Consider the following 22,404-nt stretch of genomic DNA (forward strand, 5'->3'; position numbering starts at 1 on the left):
TATAGTTTAGTTTTGGATTGTTCATTTTGTAAATATATACTCTACCAAATACCTCATTCCTTAACAACAGTAAATAAATTATCTGGTAGAACCTACAGACACAATCAAACAGACTTTCTACAACTTGGTCTCGTGACCTGAATAGTAGTTCAGGCAAACAGTTTAATATAGTTAAAAGGAGGGTTGTCTTGAAACTTGTATTAATAACATTTAAAAAGATTCCATGAGTCGCTTAGTGTGTGGGCTCTTTCCCAGGTTCACAAATTGTATTACTTTGCATACAGTATCAACTGAATGTGAAGTTTTTTGGTTAGTACTTGACAGTGATCCTGGAAAGGTTGCACACAAAATGGGCTTATGTGTTTATGGGGTTTATGTGAAAAAAAAGAAAAACTCTACAATTACTAAATCATTGCTGTAAATATAATTCAAATTCTTTGCTTTGCAGGTCGAAACGTGTTTTAGGATTATGCTATGTGGTAGTAAAAGTGGCTCTGTTAAGTGTTGTAGAAATTGGCGTATTCCCTTTAATAGGAGGCTGGTGGCTTGACATCTGTTCTTTATCACTTTTTGATGCAACACTTAAGGTAAACTATACAGTATATTAATTTAATGACTATACATTACTTAGCATTTAATTTTTGAAAAGGTAGATTACTTTCTAAAATCAAACTCATTCCTTGTAATAATAGTAATATTAATCACTAAATAGATTCAGTTCCAACTTTGATTTCTTGACAGTAATTTGTAGCCAAAAGAAAATTGCTGATTATGAAATGAGATGCATGAAATATTATATGACAAGAATGTCATGTATTGCTGAGTAATCGTGTGTAAAGTCATTATTGCTAGGTGGGGAATTTTCTTTGCACATTAATTCTGTGCTAGGTTCAAGGGGTATGTTGTCCGTCTAAGATATTTTCAAACTTGCATAATACAGTATTGGCGATGAAGTTAACTTGTGAATTATATGATTTTGGTGTTTGTTCTTACTGAACTTGCTTTCAAGATATCTTCTCAGAAATCTGGGTAAATTCAGTCATTACTCTTGATACATAAAGGAAAATAATTTAGTAGTGCAATACAGTACTGTAGTATATTGTATGCTAAAATTCAGGTGCTTTTTAGTAGTTACGATAAAATTTGCTAAGGCTGAAGCTTATGATGCTAGATTCTTTTATAAATGTCTTATCAGCTTATTTTGTTTGTTCAATAGCCTTGCTCATAAAATTATTCTTTTGTTGTAGGAAGATTTCAAAGTTCACACATGATAGAGATGTAAGGTTTTGTTATGCTTCACTACAAACTTTTGTAATGTTGATTATTTTGTCAACGTGGTTTTTTATGATAATAAGAGTTAGGTTAATATCAAGGATTACCACGCCTTGTCATTTTTCTTACTTATACTGCAAACATTGAAACATTTATTAAAGATGTTGATTCATTAGATTCTGTTAGGGGATTATTTTTTCTGTCATTTAAATCTTGGGTATGTATTTTCTCAGGATTTTTACTGCTAGATTTTTCAATCAGTGTGTGGTGTCTGCAATTGCTAAATTTCTATTACAGTAATAGTCTTTTAGGTTTATTCCACAATACTTATTTCTAATAGTATTAGGTAACATAATGGCATCTTAGATTTCCTTAATTTTTATTTACTAGTAACCAGTTGCCAGAAAGCTTTTTTATCTGATGGGGTTCTTTTGGATTAATGTCGAAAAACAAGTATTATCAGTGCTTTTTACTGTTTTTGGTATGCACATACATTACTGTATTTATGGTGTCAAGTTTTACTTATAATGATTTTATTCTCAAATAGGATCGAGAATCAAGCTTCAAGATGGCGCCAGGAACATCCATGTTCATTCACTGGTTGGTAGGAATGGTCTATGTCTTTTACTTCGCCTCTTTCATCCTTCTCTTACGAGAAGTTTTGCGTCCAGGAGTACTGTGGTTCCTTAGAAATCTCAATGATCCAGATTTTAATCCTGTACAAGAAGTAAGTTAATTTTTTGTTTGTTTGCATTCATGTTCTCGATGTTAGCTTGATGTTGTAGTTTGCTAACCTCAGCAATCATATAAATGCCTGTATCATGGTATACAACAATCCCCACCCTCACAAAAGAAGAGTACTCTCAAGACACCAGTGCCACTTAGACCTTTAGCTATCTTGCCAACAGTCAGCTTTGTTAATTTGCTGAGTTGGCAAGTAATCTATAGAGTAGTCCCCATCATGTTATAACACTCAAATTGTAGTTTTCTCCTTTTTGGATATTTTATATTATTATGGAAATAGTTTCCAGCTTTTATCACTGTTTTTTGACGAGAGTAAAGATGTGTAAAAGAAACTTTGAATATGGTCATTTTGTTTTATCAGGTGTTCCAATTTATTGTTAACGACACTTTTATTATAACATTATCCTCTGTTTCCAGTATTCTTCGCTCTTGAGCCATTTCTTCACTATGATTTAAATATTGTACACTATTTTTTCCTACATGTATACAAACCTTTCGTCTTTTAGAATAGGAAATATGTTTTCAGCAGATCTGGAACCTGCTATTGAAATTGTTAATGAGGTAATAAGGACAGATGCTCTTCACTTTTATTTTTGGCTGCGAAGAATATGGTCATACAGATGCTCCCTTACCAAACTCTCTCATTTTTCTTTTTGTTACATGGAGTGAATGTTGGCTGTTGCTTGGGATTATGGATGGGTTACAAGAAATTCCTATTTAGTGGTCAAATCGAGCTGTAGATACAGTACACTCTTTCTGTGCCTCTTGTGGAGGGTATCATCATTCCCAATGATTTGTTTTCAAAGTGTAGGTCATGGCCTCCTGTGCAGTGGCAGGCGTGTGTCTTGAGGAAGGGAAGAGAGCCAAACCTTGTCTTGGGTGTGTCATGGCAATGGCCAAAAAGACCCCGAGGAGGTATTTTGCCGCTTAATATTATCTCATTTAGTGTGTCTGCTTCTTCCTATATTATGCATACGCCCATAGCTTGGTCCCAGCGGAATATATGTCAGGAGCAAGGAGCCTTGGAGCTACATCGGTGGGCTTTTCAGGTTCAGGTTGCGTGTTGTGTTCCCCCAGTGTTCCCTACACCCCATCGGAAGTTGGAGGCTTTTCCCCCATTGCCTAGGGCGTCAATGACCTTCGATGTCAGGATGCCAGAGAACTTCAAATCATTCATTCATTCCCTCATTGCCGTGTGAACCACTACCGATGGGTTGATGGGTTCGACTTAAGGATTGCTTGGGCCCTCTATGACCTTGTTGAGGAACTGGGAGCTCTACCTCTCCCTCGTTGTCCCCAGTGCCAGTGTCTCCCGTGGTGATGCCAGTGGTAAAGGTGCGGTTGATGTTTTAGGACCCCCGTGATGTCAACAGTGGTGTTAAAGCTCGTTTACTTGAGGGTGTCACGTCTAAGGTTGGATGCTGTCGGCTCCGGGGCTGAAATTGTGTGTTGGTCTGGTGCTGTGTGTTACCTCATGCATCACTCGTGTGTCAACCACCCATTTCCCTTTGCCCATAACACCGACCCTTTTTCCTGGGACACTGGCACTCCCCCATTCCCTATGTGCCTAGCTTTCCGGGACCTGTACCTCCTGCTCCCGCTGTGCCCGTGACCCTGCTTGTGTCTGTTATGGGCCCATGTAAGTGTATCTGCCCCCTTCTCAATGTTGTGGTTCCTGTTGGACAAACTTGTACGGTTTCTCCAACTCTTTTACTGCAATTTACAACTCAGATTCTGACACTGCTTCAAAGTAGAAGAGGAGGAGGTCGTTGTGGTCCGGGAAGGCCAGTAGGGTTGTATGGTAGTGTGTTCCTTTCGAGCTCTCCCCCTCCCCCCGCCATAATTGTGTTGGATGTTACCTTACCTGACTGGATCCCGAGCTATGGGCCCGTGAGCTGGTGTATGGGGTTGGGCTGGGATCCCTTGTCATGGCCAGACACCATGGCTCTTTGGGATCGTGGCTCGGCTTCCCCAGCTGCCCCGACAGCTAGGCAGAACAGGTGTGCACCACCTCATACACGTTTTTATGCGAGTCCTATTTAAAGGTCAAAAGGTATGCATAGCCAGTCCCTAACGAACGAACACAATGGAGACATGGAGACCGTTCGTTGCTTGAATTGTTCATAAATTGTTACCTCTAAGGGTTAAATTTTGGCCTAGGGTATGCATAGCCTAACTCAGATCCCTATGATTTTCAGAAGTCAGCAAATAGTTCCCTTTCATATAAAATCAATATCAGGTTATTACAAGTGTTTGGCTTTACCACCTTACATTACTGTATACAATACTATAATGTATTTTATAAAAAAGAGAAATGTACAAGTGGCCGCCGTACAACGTGCTACGTTTGTGTAAATACTATAGTAATATTTACACCACAATTTAAATAAATGTACAGAAGGTTATTTTCTAGTATTGTTACCCAATTTTATGCTGAAAACCTGCTATATTTATCTACTTCATGAATGTTCTTGGTAGAGTTAAATAGAATGTAGATGGTTAGTTTACTAGATTATTTTAATTGTTTGGACCAAAGAATCGGGTGGTGGCCACCATTTTTATTATTTTGGTTTGTCACGACCGACCAACGTACATCACCCAATCAGTTGAGGCGCGACACACACACACACACACACACACATACACATACACACACACACACACATACACACACACACACACACACACACACACACACACACACTCCAATCAAATATATATAGTGCAGTGCATTGTACTGTAAATATTACATAAAGAAAACTATAAAATACTGTAACATGCATTTTAAACCATTTTCTTTTGGTGACATAGATATGATAAAGGGAGACAAATTAGCCGAAACCTGGAATAACTCGTCGTTGTTGGATAACTTGTCGTCTTGTAAATCGTGCCAATTGTTGACTGATTTACTTGATATGCATGTGGAATATTTGCTATTTTCTCACCACTATCTAGTTTCTTGATGATGGCTACTTTTATTTCCTTTGAAATGGTTTGCCATTGTTTTACACTACTACCACCATCACCACTAATCCTGTGCTTCATTGCACGACCATTAGAAATCTGCTGATCAGCCATAGTTATTGTTTTTGTAATTTATGGTAATAAGGCAAAAATATAGCAGAGTTAATACACAGAAACAGCTACGATGTTCACAATAGCAAACGCAACAGATTTTGAATACAGGGGTCATTGCTGCCTCACCAGGGTGGTGGCAGTATTGGGACCCAGTCGGGAGTGGCTCTGGGTTCAAAATTATAACCACGGAGTTTATGAACATATTTTTTATCTGCTGTAGTTTGGGTTCGTAAATCTGAAAGTTCGTAAATCAGAAGTTTGTACCTTAGTACCTTAAGGAATGTCTGTATAGGTGTAGGAACAAATAATAAATCATAAGATTAGTTTGTATTTTTCATAGCTATACAAACTTGAGTCCTTATAAGTTGAATTTCCCACCTCAACCACTCCTATTAGTCCTGAGCTTGAAAGGTCAAAAGTGAAGAACTATTCGCCCTCGCCCACCAGCTATCTTTAACTACCTCGTAAACAATTTCAAGGGATGTTCCAGCTCCTTGCTGAAAACAATATCCCTATTTAAAGAACTCTAGTTTTTATAACTAGAAATTACAAATTACTCTTGAAATTTGTTAATGTATTTGATGTTAATCCCTAGATATTGTAGTTTTGAAAGTCATGTGTTTATATTTGAGATAAATTTCAAGTTTTCAAATAGTTTTATAATTTTTAATGTGGATGTGATAGATATTACTCTTTCTTAGTGAATTACCCCCCTCCACATAAAACTAAGTTTTAAGTAAAGGTGAGTCTCTAGTAATTTGAAATACGTAAGTAGACTATGGCTTTAGATTTCTTGAATCTTGCCTTCACTATCCCACCTCCATCTCAATGTGGGAGTCACCAATATGAATGCTAGGGAGGTTCATAAAAATTCACAAAATTTTAATAATAAAATTTGTCTATACTCACTTGGCTTTCAAATGTAGCACCCCCCCCCCCCCACCTCGGTTCATATACATGTTATCCCAACTTCACAAGTACTAGAGATGTCCAGAGGCTGTTGTACTATTTTTTTACTTTGAGACTGAAAGGCAAAGGGATATGACCTACCCACGTAGTAGCATTGCCATACAATGCCCTATGATCCTAGTACTACACTTGAGGAACAAGGCAATTACAAGGAAAGAAAATGGGAAATATATACAGTAGTTTTAGGGTAGATATCCATATTTGACCAGCTTTGAGAGAGAAGCGATATGAAAGCCAGATTAATATAGAAATAATTAATTTTATGAACATTCTGTATTTGCAGTTTACTATCAATGACTCGGGACTTTTTGAGGAAAATAGATCAGAATTTAGATAGTAAAATATTATTGGGAATCATTGAAATATTAGCTTGAGACAAAAATTCGTTAATAAAGTTCTTCGTTGAAGTGTACTGATATTTATTTTGTTTGGAAGAATAGAGTCAAAATATCCATATTTATCAGTAGACATATTGATGGATAATATTAACACTATGGCTTAGATTAACCTACTCGTAATGTTCCTCTCAATTTTGAAGGTATTTGTACCTGAAATGAGTAGAAAAGTACTTTTATGCATGGATGGTATTGTATTACTTTCTCTCTGTCTTGGAAAGGCAATACTCCCAGTACCTGTGCTTACGAAGTTAATCATATATTAAAATGTTAAATTAATGTATTTTAGATAAACAGTACTTAGTCAAATGTAAATGGTGTTACTAATTAGGAATTGTCTTTTCAGATGATACATTTACCTATTGTTCGTCACACAAGAAGATTCCTAGCATCCATGGTAATATTTGGGTCTACTGTTCTACTTATGTTGTGGTTACCCATTAAAATAATCCACGGGCTTTGGCCTTCCTTCTTGCCATACCATATAACTCTTTCAAGGTTAGTTGATTTTGTTGTATTTTTACTTTTACCTTATTTTGATGAAATTTTTTAAAACAATTATTATCAATTATATATGCTTTTTAAGTTATTTTATGAAAGTAGGCTAGAATGAAATTCCATTAGCTAGATGTGCGAGTTGTAGCTCATGTTCTGTTGATTACTCCAAAATTTACGTGAATCTTATTATCAAAGCCTTTGGGTGTAAGAATGCATATGCTGAAAATGATCTTTAATTCATTATTTTGTCAATTGAGGTTCTTCAATGGCCTCGGTACATGATATGTACCTTTACTTATTTTAATTGTAATACTGAAGTCCTTGGATATTACATTTTGTCAGGGAATTTGTATATTGTATTTATGTCGATTTTAGTGATGCTTTTGCCAGCATACATCATCGGCAATGTCTGTGTTTTCAAAATAAAAATTAGAAATGAGAGGATTTAACCTAATGAATTGCAGTTTTTGTGTACTATATTGACTACATTTTTTTTTTAGGAGAGTGTACATACTTGGCCCCTATTTATTTTATTAAATAGACGCTATATGTCTATTGGCCTTGATAGAAAGCTTAGCTTGTGCAGATAACTCAATCTTATTTTCACCAATCCTATCTCAGCCCTGAGTAAAGACCTGTGAGTGCTCAATGGAGAAATTGGTCCATAGTTTAAATTACAGAGGGTGATGCAAGTAGATTTAGGATGTTGGATGTCTCCCACAACCTGATCATATCATTGACAGTGTTCTCATAAGTATTAATAGCAGAGTTCCAGCTTCACTGAAAGTATACTCATATTAAGGAACTCAGTTTTGCAAAGTTAAGAAAGAAAAATACAAAAGTAGTTTTTAGAAAATTTAAATTTTATTTTATTACAGGGCTGCATGGAGGATTATTTTATTCCATCAAGGGTTATAGCATAGCTAGTGATATTGATGATAATAATAATTTAGTGTTGATGTAAACTCTTTCGCAATTCAGTTATACTCCATCGAATGAGTTATAATTGGAGCAGTTGCTGAAATCTAGTGCTGATGTAATTTTTTTTTTTTCAGTGATACTCCAGTGAGCGAGTTGTCATTGGAGCTGCTGTTGTTGCAAGTTATTCTTCCAGCATTATTAGAGCAAGGTCATACACGAATTTGGTTGAAGTTGTTGGTGAGGCATTGGTGTGCAGCTGTGTCACATGTATTGGGCCTGAGATCATATTTACTTGGTGATGTTGCTTTAGACTCTCAGGTTTGTATCAGTTTCTTGTAATTTAGAGTAATTCTAATTTGATAATGATTTGCCTTGGTATTTTGAACTTAATATAGTCAGCCGTCCATATTCGCGGAGGTTGGGTAACAGATAGGCATGAAGATTGAGAATCAGAGAATGCTTTCTGCCCCTGGGTGGGACAACTCATTCCAACTCACAGTTAACTAACACACTAGGAAACCCCACTATGCTACACTACTGTACATTGTTTTTACGTGTCTATCATGGTATAGTTATTCATACTACTTATTATAAGTAATTGTACATTATTAATACAGCTTCAGTACAAGTAAGATGACTTATAACACTAAAGTTATTGCCACACCATGCTATGTATAAGTAACAACAAAACACTTGCGCTTATCTGACAAGACTCGGATAACTCTACTGGAAAAAAAAAGTCACTAATAGTTTATTGTTGAAATATATCCAAAATTGAAAACTTGACTACAAAACGACTTTAATGAAGCACTATTATCTTTTTAAAAATTATGAAATTTTTTGATATGATAATTTTCTCTGCTATAGTCAGTCAGCTTACTATTAGATGCCGTGTTTACAGTTTTGTATACCAAGAATTCTTCATAAATATATACAGTATTAAAATTTTGCATAGGTCTTAATTGTACAATGTTTTATTGTGTATTTTTCTTGATACTGTATTTTTACTTTATATAGTAAAAAGATATCTTATGTAACAATTGACCTACTTTATATAGTAAAAAGATATCTTATGTAACAATTGACCAAAGTTAGCAGTCTAGTAAACCTATTTATTTGACTAAACTTTATAACAATGGGACATTCTACTCTATTTTAGTGCATTATATTATTTGATTTTTTCATTAAAAAAATCTTTGTAGCTTATTTGTTTCAAAATATTCCAAAATATTCAGGAGAACTATTTGGCATTCCTAAATTTATCATGAAACCAGATAAGAGAGTTTGGATTAAGAAGGATTAACTTTTGTCACTACAATATAATTATTAAATTTTCAAGATTTTTATTTTATGCTTTCAAATATTTTACAAATTAAATGGTACATTAGTTTGTTTGTACATGTTTTAGGGTGGAATTGTAATAGGTGGTGATGCAGGTGGTGCAGGAAATGGTGAAGGAGGTGCGAATGATGTAGCAGCACCACAAGAAGTAGAAGAACCTGCAGATGGACTTGCCAACCCGGTTGTTGGTGGTGGTGGTGGTGATGCTCTTGGTGGTGGCCTTGGAGCAGCTCATCAAGCATTACTTCAGCGTGATGGCCCAACAGGTAAATTGTTATTGCCTTGTGTTAAAGCTCTCAGTATTCAGATTTGCTTAACTTATGGTTGATGTACGATATTAAGAGTTGAAAATTTGGTTACAAGATGTATTTTTGTACAGGTTTCCAGGCTTACGTTCGACCCCGGTGGTTTGGTATAAGGATATTGGGATTGGTGATAATGATGTGTGTCAGTTTGACAGGTGCATCAATAATATGCCTCACTCTTCCTGTCTTAGTAGGGAGACATTGTATGTACCTTGCACTTGGAGATACTAAGGTAAGACACTGAGATTTTTTTGTTCTGTTGATGGGGTGCAATTAGATGTTCCTAAAAATTAACATGTGGAAAACAAAATTACATTATGTTGGCCTTCAAGATGCCATTGACTGTCATAGAGTAGGGAATCAGCAACTTTCTATACAATATATCTTAAAAAACTCAGTAATGGGAAATCTTTAGCTTATATTTTAGCCTTATAATAATTATATTGCAAAAGTTTTTGGAAACAATCTTTACAGAATATTGATCATAAACTATTTCTAATTTATTTGGTATCCAAAACTACTTGGGAAATCTAATTTTGTACTGAAAAGTTTACAACAGAATATTTAATATAGGTACATGAGCTGTATACTGGTGCTTGTGGGTTGTACTTATGCCTACTTGGTATACGTGGAATTACTCTTCTAGCTTCATGGATTATGTTAGGTTGGACTCAAGTCATTCTCCGGATTCGGCAGTGGGGAATAATGGTAAGTTTTCCAAAGGTTTAATTGCTTGCTAAAGGTAAAAATTTAATAAAAATTTTGATATATAGAGTACTGCACTGTACACAAGATTTTTAATGGTTCAACTTGTAATCAAATTTTTCTGTATGATTTGCTTCAGGGAACGAAAGCATTAGTGGCTCTTATAGTTGTGGCTGTGTTGATACCACTAATGGTTGGCGTTTTAATGGAACTGGTAATTGTCATACCACTCAGAGTACCTCTGTACCAGACACCAATCTTATTTTTGTGGCAGGTAAGAAACAGAAAGTCACTGATTTATGTAAGACCCTCCATACGACCTTATTCTTGTGTAAGGGGATTGAGATAAGGGTACACCTCACAGTGTGCTGTAGGTATTACAAAAGGGCCTTGCGGTGACCCTTTGACTCCTAGCTGTACTAGTTTTGTAGCCTTCTACTATATCTCCAAGCCCTCTTTCTTACTTTCCTAATGTTGTCTAGCCTCTTTTAACTTTTACTATGTACTGCTCCTGTAAGGGTCCCTAGTTGCATCTCTGCAGTGAATGGTTTCCCTGGCTCTAGATACTATAAATCCAAGCCAATTCACACTACCTTATTCATGATTGATCATATAACTTTGCCCAGAATTCTGCAGTGCAATTAATATACCGATTACCATATATTTCCACATATAAGACAACCTTCGGATAAGACGAGGACAAAAATTATGGCAAATTGTAATTAATTTATCTTATATCTGTAGTATAAATGACTGCTATATTACAAAGTCATCTGTGTATTGTATAGGCTACCTTTTGTAGCAACAGATATCAAATCTTGTTTATTTAATGATGATGTTATTACTAATGCTGTTTTACTATACTTAGTACATTATTAAAATTCCAAATGAAATGAAGGCCATTTGATGCCATGTTTTTCCTAAACATGCACCTTAAAACGGAAGCCATGGCTTTGTTCAAGTTTCATCGCTAATCATAACGAACAAATTAATGCATTTAAACATCCATTTGATAACTAATGATACTAATAGTTTTTTTTTAGCTTTTTAGTAAACTGTGTTATTTTTTTATAAGATATAGTATTGGGAAATTACATCAAGAATACTTTTTTTTTCTCTCTCTCCAATATGCAAGCATATTCTTGGGAACAGTAGTTTGAATCAGCTGACTACATTTACATTTCCTCAGCCTGGCTTGCATTGGAGAACTTTTATTTCATCAATAGACTTTATCATGAAGATATGCTAATTTATACTGTAAAAATGGATTTATTATCTTTATCATCATTTTATTCCATAATGTGAGTCTTTTCATGTATGAGGGATTATCGCATTGATGCCAAGGCTAGCCTATCAATAAACATCACTTGGAATCAAAATTGATTTTTAGAATGTGGTAGAATAAGACAACCCCTTATTTTCAGGGGTAAATTTTAGGACTGAAAGGTTGTCTTGTACAAAGAAATATAGTGGTGAGAGGGGAGTAATTTGCAGTCACTGCAAGGTGTTTGTTATTTTCTTTTCTCAGAATTAGCATTAGTTGTGAAATATATTTGTTATAAGATTTTATAGTATTTGAAATTTTTTAAGGTAGCCTACTAAGTGATAAAATTTATTGTCATTTGAGGATATTGATGCAAAGTGCTTAAAGTATTCGATTTCTTTCAGGATTGGGCATTGGGAGTCTTATATACCAAAATCATGTGTGCACTGGTGATGATGGGGCCAAACTGGTGGCTAAAAACAAATCTTGAACATATTTATCTGGGAGGTATACGTGGTTTGGACTTGAATCTTTTGGTAGGGCAAACTGCTCTCCCTGTCATAGCTTGTCTTGGTGCCTGCCTAACAGTGCCCTATGTGACAGCCCATAGTATTGCTCCTCTCATTGCACCACCTAGTGCATTAGTAAGTTTTCAAAGTTTTACTGGACTTTTATAGATGGGATATTTCATAGATATAATATAGGTCTATATCTAAGTAGTGAATAAATGAATATCAAGGTATTTTATGGTGGAATTAACTGCTCTTTAACTGTGAGTTCCAAGTTTTCATTTATTGTCATTTGTCTAATTCCAGATACTGGTGGAACGGAGAATTTATCCAGCCTTGCTGGTTATAACTCTCCTTTCAAGCTTGATTATCATGCAAGTGGTTCAGTTCACCCGATTATATGAACATATAAAAAATGACAAGTACCTGGTGGGAAGAAGACTGGTTAATTATGATCCAAGTGCCAGCCAACCACCTCCCCTTCTGCAAGAAAGTGAAGTGACACCATTTGTTAGGTGAAGGTGCCAAATACTTAAAAAGGATGATAAAATTTAAACTATCCTCTGGCATCAAAGAGGTGGAACTGATAAAGTTACTCATGGAAAGTGTCTGGTCCAGCGAGTGTAAATTTGTAGAAATGGTATATTAACTTGGTCTCTATTGGCCGTCAGTGTGATAATACTATATAATAAGGAGCAATTGGTTGCCTCCGACAGACACCATGTGAATTCTTGGTTCATTGCTGAGTAGACTCTATTTTTTGAGCCTCAGGTTATCTCTAATGCATACCTTGCCTTTTGGAAAAAGGCAGGGCAGTATCAGGAAACATTAATCTGACAGTGAATGTCCAATGCCATTTACTTAGAAAAGTTTGTAAAAAAGCATTACAGCGATACTTTAAAACATGGAGGAGGGAGAGTTTTTCTAGTGTTTAATAAGCTGTTATCATGTCCTTGTGCAGTGAGGTTGCAAAAAAAAAAAAAAAAATGTGATATATTTGCACAAAAGTTTAGTGATACCTAAAATTTTGACAGTGAGTCACTTGAACTATATAAAAGGTTACCAAAGTTAAGGACATGTTTGAAAGGAATTGTGTATTTTCATATTAAAGGTTCAAACTTGTTTTTAGGGTATTTAAACATAAAACAATTGCTATGGACTTGCCTGTCGCAAGAGGGCTCCGTTTAGCTTATGATTTAATAAAGATGAACAATCAAGTTTAATTTTAATTAATCTTTTCCCAGAGTTTATTGTATTATTTTATTTTTAATCTTCTAATACCAGTATACTAGTTCCTCAACAGATGTCCGTGTGCATTGCTGTGGTTCACCAGGCCAATCTTGGACTCGCATACTTTGTCAAATGAAGTTTTGGGGCTGCAGAGGACATACTTCCTGTCATGTCAATGCAGCCTGCTTGAGGTGAAATACTCAAATCAACCCTTCTCCAAGGCAATAATTCCCCATTGTTATCAACTATAGTCAGTTGGAAGAGTTTTCAGGTTGGTTGCTGGAATTTTGTATTTCTTCATAAGGCTTAATCTTGAATACTGAGTCCTGGCACCAAGTCTTTGGGGGGGCCATTTTTGTTCTTACACTAATACAAACCATTGTCCTTTGTAAAGAGTATGACTTCAGTGGAGCTGGAACTGTCAACGGCCATTTAAACTTCAATATAATAATTAAAGTTGGTAGGGGGTTAGGGCTGCCCCATTCACCAGGTAGAGCACTTCACTTTGACTTCGTGTACAGTTCAATACGGACGTACAGATGGACACAGGAATTCCTGGTAACCTATCTCTGAGGCAATGCACCCTGTCACACACTAACTGCCCAGTTTGTTCTTGTGTGTAATACCACCACCACTATCATCTCGCTGTACAGTATCTATTTGCTTACTTGCCGAGCAAGAAGGGTGTGACGGGGCATTTCCGGAGCGAGGTGTGCCAGTAATTCCCATATCAAGCTGTACTTCCCTGCTGCCTCTTAACATTTGCAGTTTGATCCTTTTGCTTTTCATTTTGTGATTGCTGTTTGCTGTTCATGGAGATTCAAAAATCATACATTGGTCTGGTCCATGGGAAACCTGGTCAGAAATGAGAATGGTTCATGAGCAAGCCGCCTTCTTTGTCTACATCTTCTCCCACTTTTTATGTGGGGTCGATCTCTATCTACCTCTGTCCAACATTTCATCACCGGTTAATCCCTTTGATCAAAGGTCATCCTTGATACAGTCCATCCACCTTTGCTTTGGTCTCCCTCTCCCTCTCCTTCCCTGTACCTCCATTTCCATCACTCTCCTCTCAATATACTGTTCATCCCTCTCATGACATGACCATACCACCTCGGTGTACTTTCTTGGGTCTTATCTGATAGTTTTCTAACTCCTGTGGTACCCCTAATTACCTCATTCCATATCTTGAGCAAGCCTGAAGTGGATTCCCAATAAACTGTATATTCTACAGGTGCCATGACTACGCACTGATAACCCCACAACTAGTGTAGGGTGTGGCCTTTTCTACATTGGGCCGAGTTTGCAAAGATGTCTACGATGGATTCTTCAGCGGCAGAGCTAGCGACACCTAAATTTACTTCTATAGAATATCAATAGCCACTTCTCTCTGATGAGTTTGAAGACAGGCTACTTCTTCTCCTTCGGGTTCCTAGTTCCTCTGGAGGAATTCATAAGGATTATTACCTTACCCCGGCATAGGTAGTACTTCTCTCCCTCTCTCTCTCAAAGTAAATCTACTGCTATGGTGCCTAACAACAACCTTCTCAAGGACCTGGACTTATTGAAGTCATGGCCTAACTTATGGATCGATGGCACCCCATCAGGGGAGAAACTTCTCGAGGCTTGAAAGCTAGTACCCAGAAGTCTTCCATTGCTGCGTCATCCTTTTCAGTGGTTCCACCTGCAGAGGAGCAATGAAACATGGTGACCTTCGACAAGTACTCGCTTGCACCTGGAAGGAACCCATGTTACTACTAGCCCGGGAATATCTTCAATGTTTGTCAAGTGTAGTCTAAGGGAATGGAAGCATACCTGCTCGTCTTCCCCTCCCACCTTACCCGTGTCATCTTCCTTGCTGCCTGTCACCGAGCCTTTAGACGTGACTCCTGCTGCCACAAAGAGGAGGAAAAAGAAGTTACCAAAGCCCTGGAGGACTGTCAGTCCGAGTCTCTCGAGAAATGCATTGATTGATCGCTAACCATATTCATGGGAGAAAAGCGGTGCGGTTTAGAAATCAAACCCAGCCCGGGGAAGGTAGAGGAACTTGCTTGCCTGCTACCAGTGCTTGGTCTCATACAGGACTGCAACAGCTGGTCAGGGCGTTGGACGCCGCCATCGTCCATCTTTATCTAAAAGATAAACGACCTGCGCCTGTAGATAAACAATCAGTGGTTGCCAAGACTTGTAGATTTTCTTGTTAATTTTCTAGAGGCATAAGAAGGAAATAAAATAGGAAATTTTTTTTAGTTTAGGGAAAAGCAAGATGCTATAAGTCCAAGGGCTCCATCAGGGAAGCTTAATGGTAGCCTTCAACTTTTAACCACCTTTTCGTACTTATTTATTAATAAAATTGCATCAAGGGACCATTACACAGAAAAACTCTTACACAACGAGCAGCGTTTTTGTTGTTTGAAAAGTCCATCTCGCCAAGTAAACAGGTTCAATTTCACTTGACACAAATGCCTAAAGAAGTACTGTACTTTGATAAATGAAATTGGATGTAGAAAACACAAAAAAGGGATAACTTTTTTATTCAATAATACTGTATAAATTCATTTGCTTTTGACCTAATCTATATCGAATATAAATTATATCTATCATAGTAGAACACTAACAATACTAATGAACTATGTTGAGAAAGGTACGTAATCTTCAAGAATCACATTCAACAATATAAAGCCCAACAATAGCATAATTCTTGTGAACATAGGCCTAGTGAAGGTTGTCTATGAGCCATAAACTAATTTCTTTGAGTGTCTTGCTTTTAAATGATGGAAAATCCTATTCAAAATTGATTATGAAACTGTACAATTACTAGTCATACAAGTATTCTTGATTCTTCACAGTTATTTACCATATTAATTTAGTATGAGTATACTAAAAATTGAAACTTAATTTCCATTAAAATTTTATGACAATTTATCACCAAACATGTCTAAATTCTTGTCACTGTTACCTCATTTTTCTACAACAGAAATGGAAATCTGGTTCCATCATCTTTTGTAACTTTCATTGTTGCTTGTATTTTAAGAGACATTGTAAATTAAAAGTAATTTAATGTTATATCTAAACAGGTATACTCCTGTGCAGAAATTTACTTTTTATTCCCATACTACCAAACCTTCCATTCTTTGTGTGAATTAACTTTCAGCAGCAGCTGGAGGTAGCCATTAGACTTTAATTGCAAAGGAGGCAACCAAGCGGTTAGGCTGGGGTGTACCCAGCCGCCTCTATGTATTCTCACAGCAATGAGAGATGCCACTTTTTCTTTTGGCTCAGTAGAGATCGGACGTGTCCGCTCTCCTCCCGACTGTCATTGAACTTTTCAATTCTGCTTTCTTTGCAGGTTCGCATGTCTTCTCTTGCTATCACCATCATGCGAACCTGTCAAGGGCGCCGCATGCGAGACCTTCATGTCGTCGGAGACCGACCCGCACTTTTTATGTCATACTTGCCGAGGACATCGATGCAAACAGGTTTCGCCCTGCGCACAGTGTAAGGAGTGGTCTGCCTCCCAATGGGAAAAATTTGGGTGGCGTAGGAAGAAGACTAAGCACAACCGCTCTCCCTCTAGGGCGAGCAGAGTCCATTCTTCTCGCACCCCCAAATCTCTGAAAAGTTCCTCCTCGCTCGTGCTCTTAAGAGGGATGATCGAGTAGGAGCACAGATCGATTAACTCCATGGCAACCCCGGGGGAAATGGGAGATTGTTGCTTCCCCTAGAGGAGCAACGTCTCCTTCAGTTGCAAGAGAGGCATTCTCCCTTTCAGATCTGCTGTACGTGTGGTCGTCCTTAGGGATTTCAGGATCCCCTTTGAAGGAGGAACTGCTGCACCTTCTTCAGCGTGGTGCCAGGAAGAAGTCTTCTCCAGAGCCGTCAACATCAAATGCTTTGGAATTGTGCGAGGTCCAGACCATGCTGCAGAAGGGCGCTCTCCAAGAGGTCGCGGAAGGGTCCCCAGTCTTCTACAGTCAGGAGACTGGAGGCTGGATACCAGTCATCGATCTCGCCCCTCAGAACAAGTTCGTTCAGCAAACTCAGTGCATAAAGGAGACAGCAGACACTGTCATCCAAGTGGTATGTCTAAGAGACTTCATGTGCATACTGGATCTGAAGGATGCTTATTTCCAGATCCCAATCCATCCGTCTACAAGGAAGTATTTGAGATTCATATACGAGGAAGAGATACAATTTCAAGGTTCCATGCTTCGGTCTCGCGACAGCTCCTCAGGTATTCACAAAGGTTCGCCTTAGTTATATCTGGGGCTCACAGGAACGGCATCAGTCTTAGGAATACGGACAATTGGCCGATTCTAGCAGACTCGGAGACGACCCTTCTTCGTCACCCAGACATGCTTCTCGAGTTTTGTCAGGATCTGGGGATCCTCATAAATCACGAGAAGTCATCACTGCAACCTTCATAAAAGGTTGGTATAACTCAATATGATCATAAACACCGTCCAGGAGAAAGTCTCCCCATTAGATGAAAGAGTACACAGACTGAAGGAAGTGACCGTATTCTTCCTCAGGAAAGAGGTTCTTCCAGCCTCTCATTGGTCGAGTCTGTTAGGCCATCTATCCTCTCTCATCCGTTGTTCCAACAGCCGCCTCAGGATAAGATCCTTGCAGCGGCAGCTGAAGTCCGTGGGGAACCAACACTCCGATCCACCAGACACCCGAGTTCCTATAACTTGGAATCAGGGGATGGATTCGAGTTGGTGGATGGTAGACTAAAACCTTCAGAGAGGACAGAGTCTTCTCGTTCCCCCTCCGGATTTGATGCTCTTCACAGATGCATCAAAAGAAGGGTGGGGGCTCACCTGCTGCACCATGCGATCTTTGGCCTTTGGTCAGAGTCGGAAAGGTACCAGCACATGAATCTACTAGAGATGAGAGCAGCCTACTTAACTCTCATCAGTTCCAACAGTTGCTGGTAGGTCACTCCGTGGTGTTGACGAGCGACAACACCACAGTAATGGCTTACATAAAAAAAACGGGTGGTACTTTTTTGCAGCCTCTATACCATCTTGCAGTAAAGATCCTCAGTTGGTCAGAACAACATTCAGTGTGTCTATCAGCTTGATTCATTCCCGGCAAGAGGAATGTGTTCGCAGAAAATCTGAGCAGAGCGACTCGGATAGTAGACTCCGAATGGTCTTTGAATTGTCAGATAGCCAACGAAGTCCTGAGTTTGTGGAGTTCCCCGACTGTAGACCTGTTCACAACATCTCCGAACAGCAAGCTTCCGCAGTACTGATTTTCAGTCTCGGACCCTCAGGCTCTATGGCAAAATGCATTCCAACAACGGTGGGCCAACATCAACGTATACGCCTTTCCTCTCTTTTATCCGATGAGAAGACTGTTCAACAAAACCAGAGCGTCCAAAGATCTAATGATGACCCTTGTAGCTATCCTATAGCATCAAGCAGAGGGGTCTCCGGACCTCTTGCAACTTTTAGTAGATCCTCTCCTCAGGGTTGTTGTCGACCTAGAGCCCATGATGTCAGGGGAATCTGTACTTCCCTGGCATTCAAGCGCAACTTTTCCGTGTTGCAAGTTCGCCCGCTGCTTCACAGCCCATTACTAAAAAGACATGACCCACAGTATACTCGATGCGTTCACTATCATTCCTGTGGTGGCTGCTCAACTAGTGGTTTAAGATACCTTAGGCTCCTTGACGGACAAGTAGCAGTTGGTCGAGGGCATTGGTTACCCGGGTTAAGACTGGGATGAATGAGAAGGTCTGGCTTTCCTTTCTTCATCTTCCCCTCCCTTGGGGTACAGCACCATGGGTCCCTCTGCAAGCTGGCTTCAACTTCTGCAGGTAATTATCACTTCCCTTGTGTAGCCTAATATATGTTACAAAATATAGTTATACTGTACACGTCCCCATTGTTTTCTGGGAGGGAGCAATAGGATAAGTCTTTTGTTCCTATATAAACTCGAAGTCATTCATACAAACAACCTCTATTTTACTGCATTGCACTGGCCACGAATATACTCGCTTTGTTTATTTCAGCAAGGTGGCAAAGTTTTCCCTAGACCACAGTCATATACTGTACTAGATAAAACCAAGTCAATGTCCATGCTAGATCTAGGACTTCCACCCACCTAAGAGGGAGTCATCCACATAAATAACAGAAGGTTTGTTAGTATGGGAACAAATGACAAATTCGGAGATAATTTGTATTTTTCCCTAACTAATACAAACCTAGAGTTATTTATATAAATTGGCCCCTCATCACCCATCTCCCAGAAGTCCTGCCTGCAATAAAAAGGGGCTTCTCTATCTGCTGTGAGAGTATATATAGAGGCAGCTGGGTACCCCCCTGCCTACCCAATCAAGCAGTTAGGCAGGGTTGCCATCGGGACTAGCCCAAGCCTAGCTAGTGGACCGAACAAAACGCAGAACAAGGCGTGGCCAGTGAGGCTGAGAGAGACTCCCTGTGCCAATTTTGCGGAAGAGAGTTCATGTCATACGCAGGCAGAAGACTCCATGAGCGGAAAGCTCATGCCAGCAAATTCCACGAGGGAAACGTCCGAAGGATCGAAGAACAAAGGAACAAGCCCAGGTCCCTCAAGGAGCTGACAATCATGGCCACATTTGAAGTGTAAAATGTCGGCCACCCTTTTATGAATCTAATAAAGGAGCGCGTCTTTAAAGATGGAAGGTCTGATAGTATTAGTGGAAAAAGGAAGTCGAGGGCCTACCAAGAAATCCTCAGGGAGTCCATGAACACGGAGAAGAAGGAGTGCAAAGGAGATTCTAGATTAGATGAATCCAAGTCCATTGGATTCACCCCGCCAGCCTGTAAGGGGGGTAAACGGGGGTGGACCTCCAACGAAGAAGCTTTGATCACTTTCGAGCTTGCAAACAAGAACGACCCCCACATCAACAAAAGCTTAAAGGCCGCAATCTTACTTTGGAAAACCTCGGAGAGTATACAGTCCAGAAGGAAGACTGTAAGGTACAAAGAGAAGGCTGCGTCGAGTGCATACGAGACCAAGACAAACCGTGTACTGCCTCCACCTATGAATTAACGCACAAGAGCAATGCAGGATCAAATGGAGGACACAACAACTACTACGACGACAGTCGGGGCCAACACACGATCACGATGGAGGGGATCAGCATCTGCCAGCGCCAAGGAACCGTAGGAGTCTACGGAAGAAGAAACGCACATACCCACGAGAAGGAGGACAACGCCCCGATGAGGACATACTATGCCAGCAGAGGACGATTATTGACCCAACGGAACCCGTCGCCACCCTTTGGAGCAGTTGGAGATATATTAGATGCTAAGGACGGAATGAACGAGTACTACAACTCTGTGGCGGGTACTATGGATTTCCTAATCACCGACCATGGAGGGTCTCCCCCGTCTAGTCCGGATGAGAGTGGGAGATCAATATCATCAAGCACGAGTGGAGAGGCGACACCTGGATTAGTTTCAATACCCAAAGAGATTGATGCTTGTAAAGAAGAGATATTTGGAAGGAGACCTACAAGACCTTTTAGGATGAGCGATCAGCAACACCTGGAACAGGCACTGCTCAGACGAACAAGAAGGAAGAGAGAATACACGGCAACTCAACGTGGCTGGACAAAAAACAGAGGCCGAGTAGCCCAGAATGCCATTCTCGGCAAGGACCCGCTGGCAAACCCATGTCTGCCGCCTGGCACGGCAGACTTCTGGCTCTCTCTTTTTGGGAGACCAAGCCCATCCAACAACATTATGTATGATCAAACTATTCAACAGCACACCATTATGGAGCCCGTGTCACTTGAAGACATATTATGGTGTAAAAGGAGAACAAGTACCAAAATGTCGCCGGGCCCAGACGGCGTAAGAGCCGCCGACTTTAAAGCGCCGACAAACAAGATAATCGCCGAACTTTATAACAAAATCTCGTGTTCCAAAATAGCTACTCACAAATGGGCTAAAGGAAGAGCCACCCTCCTACCCAAGACAGACGTCCCTCTAGCAGCCGGGGACTTAAGACCCATTACCATTACATTGATAGTGGCAAGAGGGTTGCACAAGATACTGGCTAAGCATTTGGCAGAGCACATTCCCTCCTCGACTAGACAGAAGGGCTTCAAAGCCAAGGAGGGTGTCAGGAGCAATCTTCTATTACTAAAGGAACTTCTCAAGGAGGCCAAGAAACAGCCAAAGAGCCTCTACATTTCATTCTGAAATTTTGATAGAGCTCCAGAGACTCCCTGAGGGTGTAGGGCTGAACATCAAGTACCTAGCCTTCGCCGATGATGATGATGATGTGGCATCCACAAGAGCTGGACGGACATCTGCAGTGAAGACTATTGGACGAAGCTGGAAAGCTGGGTCTGGAACCCGGCTTGAGAATTGCTGGTGAAAGGCACAAGAAGACCTGGTACGTGGATACCCGCCCATTTATGTATGGAGACATCATCATCCCAGCCATAAGTCCTGACGGGTTTTACAATTATCTTGGTGTTGAAGTTAGACTTGTGGCTAAAATAAACTGTGCGAAATTGGTTGGCAGGGCCAAGAATGAGCTTGGGAATCTGCAGTCAGCGAAACCCCAGCAAAAATTCTGGGCCTTGAAGAACGTGCTGGTAGCCCGCCTCAAGCATGTGGCCGTGCATGGTGACTTAAAGAAATACCACCTGAAAGGCATTGACAGCCAGGTGAGGAAGCTTTTAAGATGATGTCTTCATCTACCAGGAGACACTCCTCTAGGAGCGTTTTATGCAGGGAGAGCAGCAGGAGGCCAGGGTATATTTAATTTTGCTGAAGGCATTCCAAGTGCCTTGTACGAATGCTATGGGAGGTTGGCTAGATCTCTGGACTTGGTGGTGGGATTAGCTGCAGAGAAATGGTAAGAACAAGCGCCTCCTGCCAGCACAGACTGGGGATTGTGGCTATACCAGACAGTGGATGGTTGTGGACTGAAGGAGGCGGCCTTTGGTCTTCAGCCAAGATGGTTGGACTTTCGGACACAGTTGATATAGGGGGGGCACTTTCTGTAATACCTTGAAGCTGAAACCTGGGTTATTAACACCAGCCCGAAGCTCAAGAGGCAGAGAAAGAAGCAGCAGATGTGACCTTGGCTGCAATGTCCCTGGTACCCAGCACCATATTCTTTGTGTGCCCAGCAGTCCAGCTTTGGAGAATCAAACAGCATGA

The 22,404-nt window shown here is 39.7% G+C and overlaps 1 protein-coding gene across 1 annotated transcript in view; it reads left to right on the top strand.

Moving 5' to 3' along the window:
• The window catches only part of LOC137623072 (E3 ubiquitin-protein ligase MARCHF6), a 54,276-nt gene extending 41,058 nt beyond the window's left edge, over positions 1 to 13,218 (top strand). The window contains exons 8-17 of the mRNA XM_068353715.1: positions 449 to 587; positions 1,820 to 1,999; positions 6,805 to 6,956; positions 8,012 to 8,195; positions 9,286 to 9,484; positions 9,598 to 9,755; positions 10,097 to 10,231; positions 10,368 to 10,502; positions 11,897 to 12,136; positions 12,308 to 13,218. Coding sequence (XP_068209816.1) covers positions 449 to 587; positions 1,820 to 1,999; positions 6,805 to 6,956; positions 8,012 to 8,195; positions 9,286 to 9,484; positions 9,598 to 9,755; positions 10,097 to 10,231; positions 10,368 to 10,502; positions 11,897 to 12,136; positions 12,308 to 12,520 — 1,735 coding nt within the window. The 3' untranslated portion in view covers positions 12,521 to 13,218. The remainder of the gene's footprint in view (positions 1 to 448; positions 588 to 1,819; positions 2,000 to 6,804; positions 6,957 to 8,011; positions 8,196 to 9,285; positions 9,485 to 9,597; positions 9,756 to 10,096; positions 10,232 to 10,367; positions 10,503 to 11,896; positions 12,137 to 12,307) is intronic.
• Positions 13,219 to 22,404: the final 9,186 nt, after the last annotated feature.

Source organism: Palaemon carinicauda, chromosome 30, assembly GCF_036898095.1.
Source record: "Palaemon carinicauda isolate YSFRI2023 chromosome 30, ASM3689809v2, whole genome shotgun sequence".
In the NCBI taxonomy this organism is placed as follows: Eukaryota; Metazoa; Arthropoda; class Malacostraca; order Decapoda; family Palaemonidae; genus Palaemon; species Palaemon carinicauda.